The 10,980-nt window shown below is 40.0% G+C and overlaps 1 protein-coding gene across 5 annotated transcripts; it reads right to left on the reverse strand.

Annotated features, from left to right (window-relative positions):
* Positions 1-1,458: 1,458 nt before the first annotated feature.
* On the reverse strand, positions 1,459-10,435 carry RB195_004876 (uncharacterized protein; the record flags this gene model as incomplete). Of its 5 annotated transcripts, none has more annotated exons than XM_064177076.1 (13): positions 1,459-1,763; positions 1,904-1,981; positions 5,444-5,510; positions 6,117-6,178; positions 6,708-6,887; positions 7,334-7,373; positions 7,424-7,549; positions 8,176-8,330; positions 8,457-8,580; positions 9,602-9,636; positions 9,787-9,872; positions 10,249-10,308; positions 10,362-10,435. In XM_064177076.1, 13 exons carry the CDS (start codon positions 10,433-10,435, stop codon positions 1,459-1,461), a joined length of 1,392 nt encoding a protein of 463 aa, XP_064034198.1. The 5 variants fall into 5 exon arrangements, with proteins under 5 accessions (XP_064034198.1, XP_064034199.1, XP_064034200.1 ...); XM_064177075.1 differs by having other exon boundaries at positions 6,708-6,920; XM_064177077.1 differs by lacking the exons at positions 10,249-10,308; positions 10,362-10,435 and adding an exon at positions 9,927-9,934.
* Between the last annotated feature and the right edge of the window lie 545 nt (positions 10,436-10,980).

The following is a 10,980-nucleotide window of genomic DNA, read 5'->3' on the forward strand; positions in this document are numbered from 1 at the left end:
AAATAATGGTAATTCTACATACTATTTTGACGGGGGGAATACTAATGAACAGGTGATCCTTTATAAAATGAAAAAGTGAAGGAAAATATAATTCAGCTCACCGCATTTCATCTTTCAGAAAATTCTGTTCTTTTCTTGCACAAATTTGTGGTCATTAGGAGTTTTTTTTTAAAGAAAGAAATAAACACTACACTCTATGTTTAGATTCCTGTCGACTAATTGATAAAATGTTCTTCATAATCACACTGGTTGCTGTGATTGCCATTGCTCTCGTCTCTTCACGTTTCACTCCTGCAATCACTGACCAGGAGTTGCAATGTATGGAGGATTTAGGATTGACGGACTTTAAAGGACTTGTGGTAAGGTTTTAAAGCTAACAATTCTAAAGGTCCTTGTCCAGGTGAAAAGACAATTATTTTTGCCTAAATACTACACATTTTGTGTGTTTTTTTGGTATTTCTAAATTCTTGAATGGATGAGCAGATTTGGACAAAATTCTTCAATGTATGTTTCAATTACGGTCTAAAATAACAAGCCGCGTCACGAACATAAAAATATCCAAGAAAATATCCTATAGATTTAAAAGAAAGTTGCATCTTTAAAAAATTTTTTGCCCAAGATTTCAGACAGTGAGCTGTCTGTTCAACGATACATACAGACCCGGCAAACGGGTGCAACAACAAAAACACACCGAAACACAAAAACACCAAAAACTCAGTTGTGTTCATAAATATGGGTTCAATAGCTTGTAAAGTACTCTTTTTCCTACTTGAAACCCCCCTCCCTTTACCCTCATCAACTTGTCGAGAACGTTTCCGAAACATCCTCCATTTGAGCTAAGTTTTCAACATCCTTCACAGGTATTCTTTTTGACACTAGGTGTTTCTGGAAATATCCAGCTGAGGTTATGTCCGATTTTTGGCTCTGCCACAAAACACTTGACAACATTTTCTTACTGGAATGTGTTGTAAAAGGATGAAGAATAAAGTGTTTGGCACTAATCGGTCGTCTTGGGATGCGCCACCACGTTCACTTCAATTCAGAATCGCTTGAGGTTTACGAACGTGTGACTGGCCTATACAATGACTTGCGCGGAGTAGCTAATGTGCCAAATCAGTGTTTTTATACTCTCAGATAAGTATGGTACCAATTTATCGAACCCGGATGGATGAAAGGCTTGGTGAGCATTACGGCGGATTCGAACCTCCGATCGATCGTGAAGGCGGTGGAATCTCTAACCGACTGCGCCACACCCGCCCCAATGTGTTGTAATGACCAGATTTTTGAGGATGAAATTGAAATATGCCATCTTCAAAAATCTTCTGGTATATTCGTGCATCCACGACTTGATTCAGTTGTTTTATTTGGCGGGTTCCTATCGTACCCTGATGCAGTTGCCCACACCTTCGCCGAGGCTTGTCGACTTTGAACACAGCTCTACCAGCCCTCTACAGGTATCTACTCGTACAGCTCATACAGAATCCATTCGTCGTTGTTGCATCTCCTTGCATATAGTTGGGTCGAAACGACATGAACCACGGGCAGCAGCGCTAGCGGCTGGGCTCGAAGCGGCGCGGTGGAGCTTAACGGTTGTATCGTGTAGGAATCCTCGCTACCTCCACCCATCTCTGCAGTTCGCCATGGTCTCACCACGATTCCAATCGCTGTGCTCCACCGCACCGGTTCGAGCGCGGCCGCTTGCGCAACTGTCCGTGCTTCATGTCGTTTTGACCCAACTACATCCTTGTGAGGCTTGGCGTTTACTGTAAATCGAGCCTATCGACATCTAGTATCCCGAGAACCCCAGAACGATAATGTCCGGCAGTACAGCCTAAGGAAACGAGAGTCGCTGCCAAAGGTTCCACGCTCATTTTAGGTAGGTCCATTCTCATTCTTGGTCTACCTGGATTAGGCTTTGGCTGGGCAGTATGCTGGACAGCATCACCTTTTTGCATATCTGGGTAACTTCTGTCATACAGCTCTGCAAATCAAATACGTATGTGTTTAGGGTGTATAACATGCCCGATTGCACTAGGTATAAACAGGGCCACCATGAGAAGGTAGCAATCAGACTCGTATACGCGGCCGCGTGGCTCCATGATTTCGCGAATACAGACGAGAAGACGGACTCTTAGTATAGAGATCCATCCCTATACCAACACTGAACTTCCATCATGCACGATTGTCGGTTTTCGGTACCGATGCCAAAGAAGAAACCAATTTGGTAGGCGAAGATAACGACGTCAACTTTGTCAGTTCAAATGATCGATCAGTACTGACCTTTCTTTCCACTCGATATTCTGCTTTACGAATTTCAAACTCTGCAGGGGACTATTCATCGATATCAAGCTTCTTGATCGATTACCTTCGAAGAAGTTCTGTTGGTCAATATCTATGTCTCGTAATATCGAGACAAACGTCAATCAACTACTGTTTGACTCCTTTATCTCCATTATCCACAAAATTAAATCATACCCTCTCTCGATTCCATTGTAGCATTGCTCAATCTCCTATCAGAGTGATCTTTCTTGACTGGCATGGCCTGCGTTGACTTCAACACTAAAAACTTCTTACGGGGAGGGTTAGTCACAAGAGCAATGACAGGAAATCCGCCCAAGTGTAGTAAGTTTTGAAGAATGTGCCGGGAAGAATTATTGGCAAGTTGAGTTTACGAAGTTTACGAAGGTGTCGGGCAGTTAAAAAAGTCTTGCATTAAATATTTGTAATTAAAATATAGTAAGGTCAAAACAACATGAAGCTCCATGCAGCTGCATAAGCGACTGCGCCGCTCGAAGCGGTGGAGCGTAGCGGTTAAGATCGGCATCGACCTTCGCTAGGAGCGTTCTTAGCTGCAGTCCACGATGGTCCCACGATTCCAACCAATTTCCCCACCACCGCTACGCTTCGAGTGCAGTCGCTTACGCAACTGCATAGCGTTCCATGTTTCAACGGTTCATGGTGTTTCAAGGGCTCATCACCTTACTAGAATTGTCTGTGTCATTGAACAAATAGTTGATTATTCGACATTTTGATGAAATTTGGTTTTACATTAAAAAAAAGAACTCAATTTGCTTGAAGGTTTGACACCGGATACAGCTCGAATTTTTGTTTCTAACCGAAAATTTAATTCAGAATTAGGGCGATGAAAACCAGAGGATGCATATCTTTCTCTGGTTACTGTAATTAGGTCAGAGCTAGAAATCACGTCAAAATTAGAATAAATCTACAAGGAACAAGCTCGTAAGACTTGTGTAAAGAAATAAGTTGAAGGCTGAAGCGCCTCTTTTAAATGAAACTGCAGTTTTTTTTTAATTTTTAGTTCATCAGCTGCGTAACTTCGGCACATTTCAACAACGCCAGCTGCACGCCATGCGCTAAGACACTACAAGACACAAATGTAAGTCATCATTCCTCATTTGAGTGTCATTCCAAATTCAAACATTCAATATAATCTAATTTTCAGACTCGTAAGTGCATCGTAGACAAGGCTCTAAAGTGTCTGCATGCATACTGTTGATAGACTTCAATTCAGCTGCTCATATGATACGCGACATCAGAAAAGCCGAGAAAAGTGTTGAAAATCTATTAAAGCTCTGTTCAGCCATTCTGTCTTCTACTGTTCATCTTCAACGAATCCGCTGCAAGCAAGGGGAGAACAAAAAAAAAGAAACGAATTGATTAAATTAGAAAGATTATCACCCGACATATAGATGTTTACGGGTAAAATGTTGTGGGGGGAGGGGAGGGGTTGCGCTCTTATTTCTGAGATAAATAACCAAATCACTCGGAGGACTAAGAACTAAGCATTAGTCTTGGAGGAATTATGACATGTAAGCTAATGTTACCAAGAGAAGAAAGTAAGATAGAGCGTCCAGAAATAAGACCGCACTAAGTTCCCTCTCCACTACATTTTCTCCGATGTTTACCAGAAGATGAACACTATGTACCTTAAAATCTCAAAATCCAGAAAAACCAGGTGAAGCGAAGCACGCCCATATCAAAGAAGAGATATCTCGGGTATCATATGGGCGTACGTACAAACTGAGATTTCTTACCGTTTTCCTTCTCGATCGCAGCTGATTAAAATACGGTTTTTAACCGCTGTGGATGACAAGCTTCACGTCACCAAGCAAAGTGAAAGCAGTGTTGTGTTCGACGCCGACAGCAGGTCTAGTATAATACGTGACAATTGACCTGACCCGAGGAAAGGTAAAATAAAATAAAAATATTTGTAAAATCGAATATTGTATCTGTGAAACATTCTTTCAACAAGAAAAAATATTTCACACAAATTCACGTAAGGTGTAATGTATGTACATTACATCGATTACAAAGTATTGCAGCAGCTATCCCTATCTGACATGTTTCATTAGAAGACTTCTAATGGATGACTTTTATTTCTGCAATAGAAGTCAAATAGTTGGAATCTTTGGGGACCCACTTCAAGGTTGAATTGACCTTGAGACTGTCTTGCTCGCTCACCGCTTTGCAAGCTTAATTGAAACAACAACTAGCTGTGGTTTCAACTAAAGCCGTCTCATCATCAGAAATTTAATGATCAAGGAGGTTGTTGCTAATCTGCTTCCCAATACGAAGATTAAAAAAAAACACGTAAACACGTGGACGGAAAAATTCGTATCATGTCAACTGGGACACTTCGTTTCGATCAGGTGAAGATAGTGCGAAAACGGAGTAAACCATTAGAATAGAAGAACAGGTTACTAAACCTTGAAGTTGGGTCAAAACAACCTGAGTCTTGGTGCCACTGCGTAAGCGTTTGTGCTCGACGCAAGACACTCACCTCTTCAAACCTACTGGAACTAGGGAGGTTCCCAATCTCGAGTGCTGCCGCATACGTAATTGCACCAATCGACTGTAGCAGCGGCCTGGATCTTATCAGGTAATATCTACAGCCAGCTATAAGCACAAGTTTTCACACAAAAGTCAATATTCCGACCCGAAAAAAAGAAAAAAGCAAAAAAAGATATACAGCAAAGATATCACAACGTTCCAATCAGAAACAATAATGGAATTAAAACTACGAGAATACGAGAAAAAACTTTAAATTTATTATTCTTTGGGAAATTGCAACATAGGGAATTTAAAAACAACAATTTGCATAAGAACATCATAACAATAAAAAATTCAAGTTGAAAGCGATCACAAAACAAATCTAATAAATAAATATATGCTTAAGAAATTCTATCCTAGACGAGTCTCTCCAAAACAATAACGAATGAAACGGGAAACAAGCGGATCGCGGAAGGGTTGGATAATAGATAAGTGTCCATCAAGAGATTGCCTAGAGATGAGCGGAAACTTCTACGTGTTAATCCTACCGGTCACTTTGTAAGATTTGACATTGACAATTTACAAGAAACCTAGGACGTGTATGCACAAACTGTATCAGGATGAGTTTGCTCAGTTGTTATTAACTAGTCACCGTCATTTCCGTAGCAAGCACAAGCTGCTCTCCATGTGAAAGGTCTGGCTACTACGACTTCAGAAATCTGAAAAGAAAAACAAAGGTAAACAAGGACAAAAAACACAGGTGTGTGCCACATATGTGGAGAGCATAATTACGTTATAGGCTGAAATCACTTTTGATCATGAAACTGAGAAAATGTTGGGATCTCTGTGGGCAAATAATAGAGCTCGGGATGTAGATTACGACTATGGTCGTGGACCAATCCAATTCTCCTTAATCATTTTGAAAAATGCCGCCTGATTCTATGGGGGAAGGCGCATCACCCCGTACACGTGCCGAATTCACGAGCGAGCGGTCGAAAATAAATGAATTCGCTACAGCAGCTTATTCATTGGTTCTATTTGAATAGGCTGCTGAGAAACTCGTACGTGGAAAAGGTGGCACGTTTTAACGTACCTCTATAACAACAACAAACGCCGTTTTCAGAACGATTGAGAGGAATTGAGCGGGCCACACTCATACTCGTAATCTACACCCGAACTGTATATGCGCGGGCAGTGACCCGAACATCGTCAGTTTCGTGATACGCTGTCTTTAAAATAACAATGCTTATTCGATGAAAAAAAATGTCAGCGCTCCTTACGTCTATCTGTAATCAGGCAGAAAGAGTAAAGAAGAAAAATAATACCTCATTCCAAGCATTTGGTAAGTATTCCACTGTATCGTCTTCAAATTGGCCTACAGTTGAATCTAAAGTTCAAATGAGTAATCTCTGCAAAAACTGGGAAAATCAAGCACACTATGCAAAAAGTCAAGGGCGGCAAAGAATCAGAAGTTTCTTTGCTGTCTTTAGGCTTCTTAACACGTATATTATCCGCAGTAATATATGGAATACTTGAGAGAAGGAAAAAAGAGGTTCAAGGACGAGACGGTGAGAGGACTTCAAAACAAGTATTTGGAAATGTTTTCTGACTCTTTACAGCTGAAAAATAAAAGTGCACAAAGAAAGTTTTGTTATAAACACGCAGATAACAGGAACCATAGAGTGTGAAAGTGCATAAATAACTAACGTAGAGAAAATTGCCTTCTTCAAGGCATAAAAGTTAAGAAAGTGTCGTGCTTTTTTCAAAGTTAAACAAAAATCGGAAAGAGAAGAAATTTTAGGAAGTCAATGGGGTGTAGTTTTTACGACAGTAGAAAAGTTTCCCAATTTTGTCAGCTTGTTCTAGTTTACCTACAACTTTCGCAATGAATCAGTGTTAAGGGATTATCATCTTACCCAGAATCACACCATCTATTTTATTTTTTGTGTCGATGAGTTGACAGTTACAATCGGTGATGACCTCTTCCTCATGTTCAATCAACCAACTCTTGTCGCTTTGATATTCTTCTTCCTGGTATGGCCAGCTGCCATTGATGATATCACCATCTTTTGATGCAGGATCGTCTTTAGTGGTATCTGGGCATATAGAGCAACTTCTACAATTTGAATCTAAATAGGATTTTCCGTGAGTGGCATATTGGAAGAAGTGTAAGATGACTTGGTTCGCTTGGTGAAATTATTTGACTTCATCTAAATATGTGTATTCATGTATTGACAAGAATTACGAGAACCAAGGTTGGGTTGACAAAATAATAATACTCTATTTTAGGTGGTCACACACTAATTAAAAAAAGGTACTTTTAACTTTGCTGGAAACTGTCTCATTCTTTTGTTGCTCGCACATGATTTTCCTCAGGATTTATAATGCTCACATATCCAGTTTGCACTACGTTGTCTTTGGTGAATTCTAGCCGCGAATTAGTAACAAAAAGTTAATGAAGTAAGAAAGACTTAATGTACATTTTAGCTCAAGTTTCCAATAAATATATAAAAAAAGATACATGACAGTCAAAGGCACCCACCTGTTTCGGTTTTGATATTGGAAATCAGTAGTTCTTTCTCCTATAAAGAAGAGACCCATCGCCATCATTACAACACTAACAAAAATTCACCTCATTTCTCGGAACAAAGTTGTTTGTAAATTGGTTAATATTGAGCGCATTTTTGCTTTCTGGAAAGCAAAAACCTTCTTCCAAACAACTTTGAAATTTCGGCAAACGTCTCAGCAAAGACATTCTCTGTAAAATTATAATGTTGTGTAAGCAAAGAAGAAGCTAGTTGTCATAATCCCACCAATAAGGAATTCACTATTTACGAAATTTATGTTCAGAACGCAAGAATTTCAGAGTGTTTGGTACATTTGTATTCGGTCATCTTATTGGGTTTTCTCATAAATAATGCTGAATTCAATACTTTTATTTTTCAAACTCAGGATGAAAAAAACTTTTTTCTAACCTGGAATATGCTCTTCTAAATTTTCTACAATCCTCCTCTATTCTCCTGATAGAGCTTCAATACCTCTCTTTCAAAGTTGACTTGTCCGTTACAAAAAAAAAAACTCACCAAAGAACAAAACTCCACTCTGTTCTCTCTTGTGCTCTTGTAAGCGGGTCAGAATTTTTAGAATCACCATTTACACTAGTGTATGATGATACATAATATGCTTATTTGCTACTCGCTACTTTTAATAGTCCAAAGATAACTCAACTCTATAGAACTTTCAAAATTTGCTACCCGCATTTAGATCAAGTTGATGCCGAGATTTTACCCTTTTCCCTAGAACGATTTATGTGTTCGAAAAAACCGCATTATTTATGCGATAACCCGCAACAATTAGTTGAAAAACTTCAGAATAACAACGTACCGGAATCTCCATCGACATTATGAGACGCGAAATATTCACACTTCTTTGGGAAGCCATATTCATGAAATTCAATATGACATTCATTTTTTTGTCAACAAGTTCAACAAGTGTCATTTGCTCTAATGACGGTTTGTATCCACAATTCAGAAGTGAATCTAAAAAGCAAACAGTGATGTGAAGTTAACACGCTGTAACACACAGACCACAAATTTGAAGTACTAGAGCAGAACGGAAGAAAATTCGAGCACTACACAATGAACACCAAGATAAAAAAAACAAACGATAATCAGTCTTCAGGTCGTCATGCCTTTGTACAATCGATTTGAAAAGCTTAAACAGCGCAGAACGTTCAGAGTTGACCAGTGACAGCGCATGTACATGGGAGTGAAGCCTCATTATTAGTGCCTAAATACAATCTTAATGAACTCAAAAAAAGACACAGTAGTTCCTCAAAATAGTGAGCTGTTTTTGTACAGCTTCAGAAAATGAGGAAATGAAATATGAAAAAAGTGGCTCTGCAATGGCATGCAAGCGGATAGTGACAACATACCGACGACGTCCTACAGCGTTCAACATTGTAAATTCACCTGCGGATAACATACCAAAGAATACTTTTGTGTTTAGATTAGTTTTTATTTTAAAAAAATATAAATATGCAATTTCTCTCTGTAATTCAGAGTCTCTTTGTTCTACGGTTTTGTATACAGTGGAAAACTACGAATAGCCAGAATTATACCACGTTGTGACTTGAAGTTAGGTGCAGCCGCTTTCGCAATTACAGGAAATTTCGGGTCGTTTTGACCAACTGCGCACGCTGTTTCATCGCAACGCAGATAACGTCAGTTTACCTCACTCTTATGGACTTGAGGAAGATGAGGTAGACGCGCATGATAAAAAAAGCGTCCTCAGTCAGTACACAGAGGCCCTTCATGAGCCAAGTAGTAACTTGACAGCCAAAATTTCGACGAATAAAATACCATCTCACCCATAACATTCATTACTGTTATTGGGTACGAAATTCCAAAATTAAAGTGAGATAGCATAAAGGTGGAAGTTGACGGCAGTTCGTTTTCCTGATTACAACGTACGGCTAAAAGATGTTTCACTCGCACCCATTGAAACAAATACGTTCAATTTCAGTTATGTATATCTTGTTTACGTCACTAATCATGCGGCATCGAGTTTTAGAAATATGTGAAAACTGTGCCATTTTCCTTCCTGAGAAAAAGAAGAACGATATAATTCATCATTTCATGAGAAAATAGTGGAAGATGCACACATAATCAGTCTTGATGCATTCAATGTGTACTGGAAATCCACTTGCAAATAACGCATTAACTCGACAACTTTTCCAAGGATAAAGAATTGACGAAAATAAACATAAAGGAAAAAAGGGTAATAATGAAAGTGGAAGAGAATAACTCACGTCCGTAGCCTCACGAGCATAACGGTCCTGACGCGCTAAAATAATGAATTCCTTCCTTAGAATAAAATATACACACAGTAGAAATATAAATTTTTTTTACTACCGATAGAGGGAACGTGGCAGTAAACTGGAATGTCAATTGTTGAATGGGAATATGTGTAACGAGACACATATACAGCACGAACCTGCCTTTTTACGCATGTATGAAGTTGATGTCGACAAAAATCGCGGTGATGTAAACAATGGCAAGGATGAGTCCATTGCCATTGTCCTGAACTGAATTTTCACACATCTTAATTAATACTACATGTGCATAATCACGGACATTGACATGGAACTTTCTAGCGAAAAGCTCGTGACAGACGACACTTACAGCACAGCATTTACTGTCTTACGCATCGAATGTGCAAATTTAGAGGGAAGTAAAGTAATGTCGGCCTCTCGATTGCGATTCACTGTTGGCCCCGGGTCAAGTTCGCTGTGTTGTAGCGCCGCCTACGTATCCAAAATATTTTTCTTAACAGTAATTACTATTAAACAACAAAAAGTAATCGACGGACGGACAGATGTTTGTAGTGAACCTCATTTGTGGAATTCAGCCAAAATTGGCCGTTTGATTTACCAAACAGCGTCTAGCTCGTCTGCACCTGTTCAACATGTTGTTGGACGTCTTATTCGACATCATTGAGAGGCAGCGTATCACTAAACTGAAGTATAGTAGTGTTAAAACGTGAACCTGAAGCATGGTGCAATTGCGTACGCGGCTTCTCTCGAGGCGGCGTGGTGGAGCGTAGCGGTTAGGAACGTAGTGGAACCTTTGCTGGGACCACCCATCGCCGCATTTTGCGATGGTCCCACCTCTGTTCCAACTGGTGCCTCCACCGCGCCGTTTTGAGCGCGTACGCAAATGCACTGCGCTTCATGTCGTTTTGACGCGACTATAGTTCACAAAAATGTGGGAACATGTAGAGCTCGGAGTGCAGATTACCAATATGACAGTAGCCCCACTGAATTCCCACTAATGCTCCTGAAAAACTGTGTGGGAAACGACGTTTGTTCCTTTGAAGCAAACGTCGTTCCCCACACAGTTTTTCAGGAGCATTAGTGGGAATTCAGTGGGGCTACTGTCGCGAAAACGCTCCAGCGTTGTGCACAGGCTGCGTTCATGAGCGAGTGGTCGAAGATCAATGGTCACTTCTCACCAGCCTATTCAAGTAAAACCAATGAATAGGATGCAGAGGATAACGGAGTGTGTAAAAGGAGGCGCATCTCAGGGTGCCTCGCAGGAACAAACGCGGTCCTCTCGCAGGTTTTGAAGTATTAGGGAAATTGAACGCGGTCACGCTCGCATTCGTAATCTGCACCCCGAACTCAATGTT

This window comes from Necator americanus, chromosome I (assembly GCF_031761385.1).
Source record: "Necator americanus strain Aroian chromosome I, whole genome shotgun sequence".
NCBI classification, from domain to species: domain Eukaryota; kingdom Metazoa; phylum Nematoda; class Chromadorea; order Rhabditida; family Ancylostomatidae; genus Necator; species Necator americanus.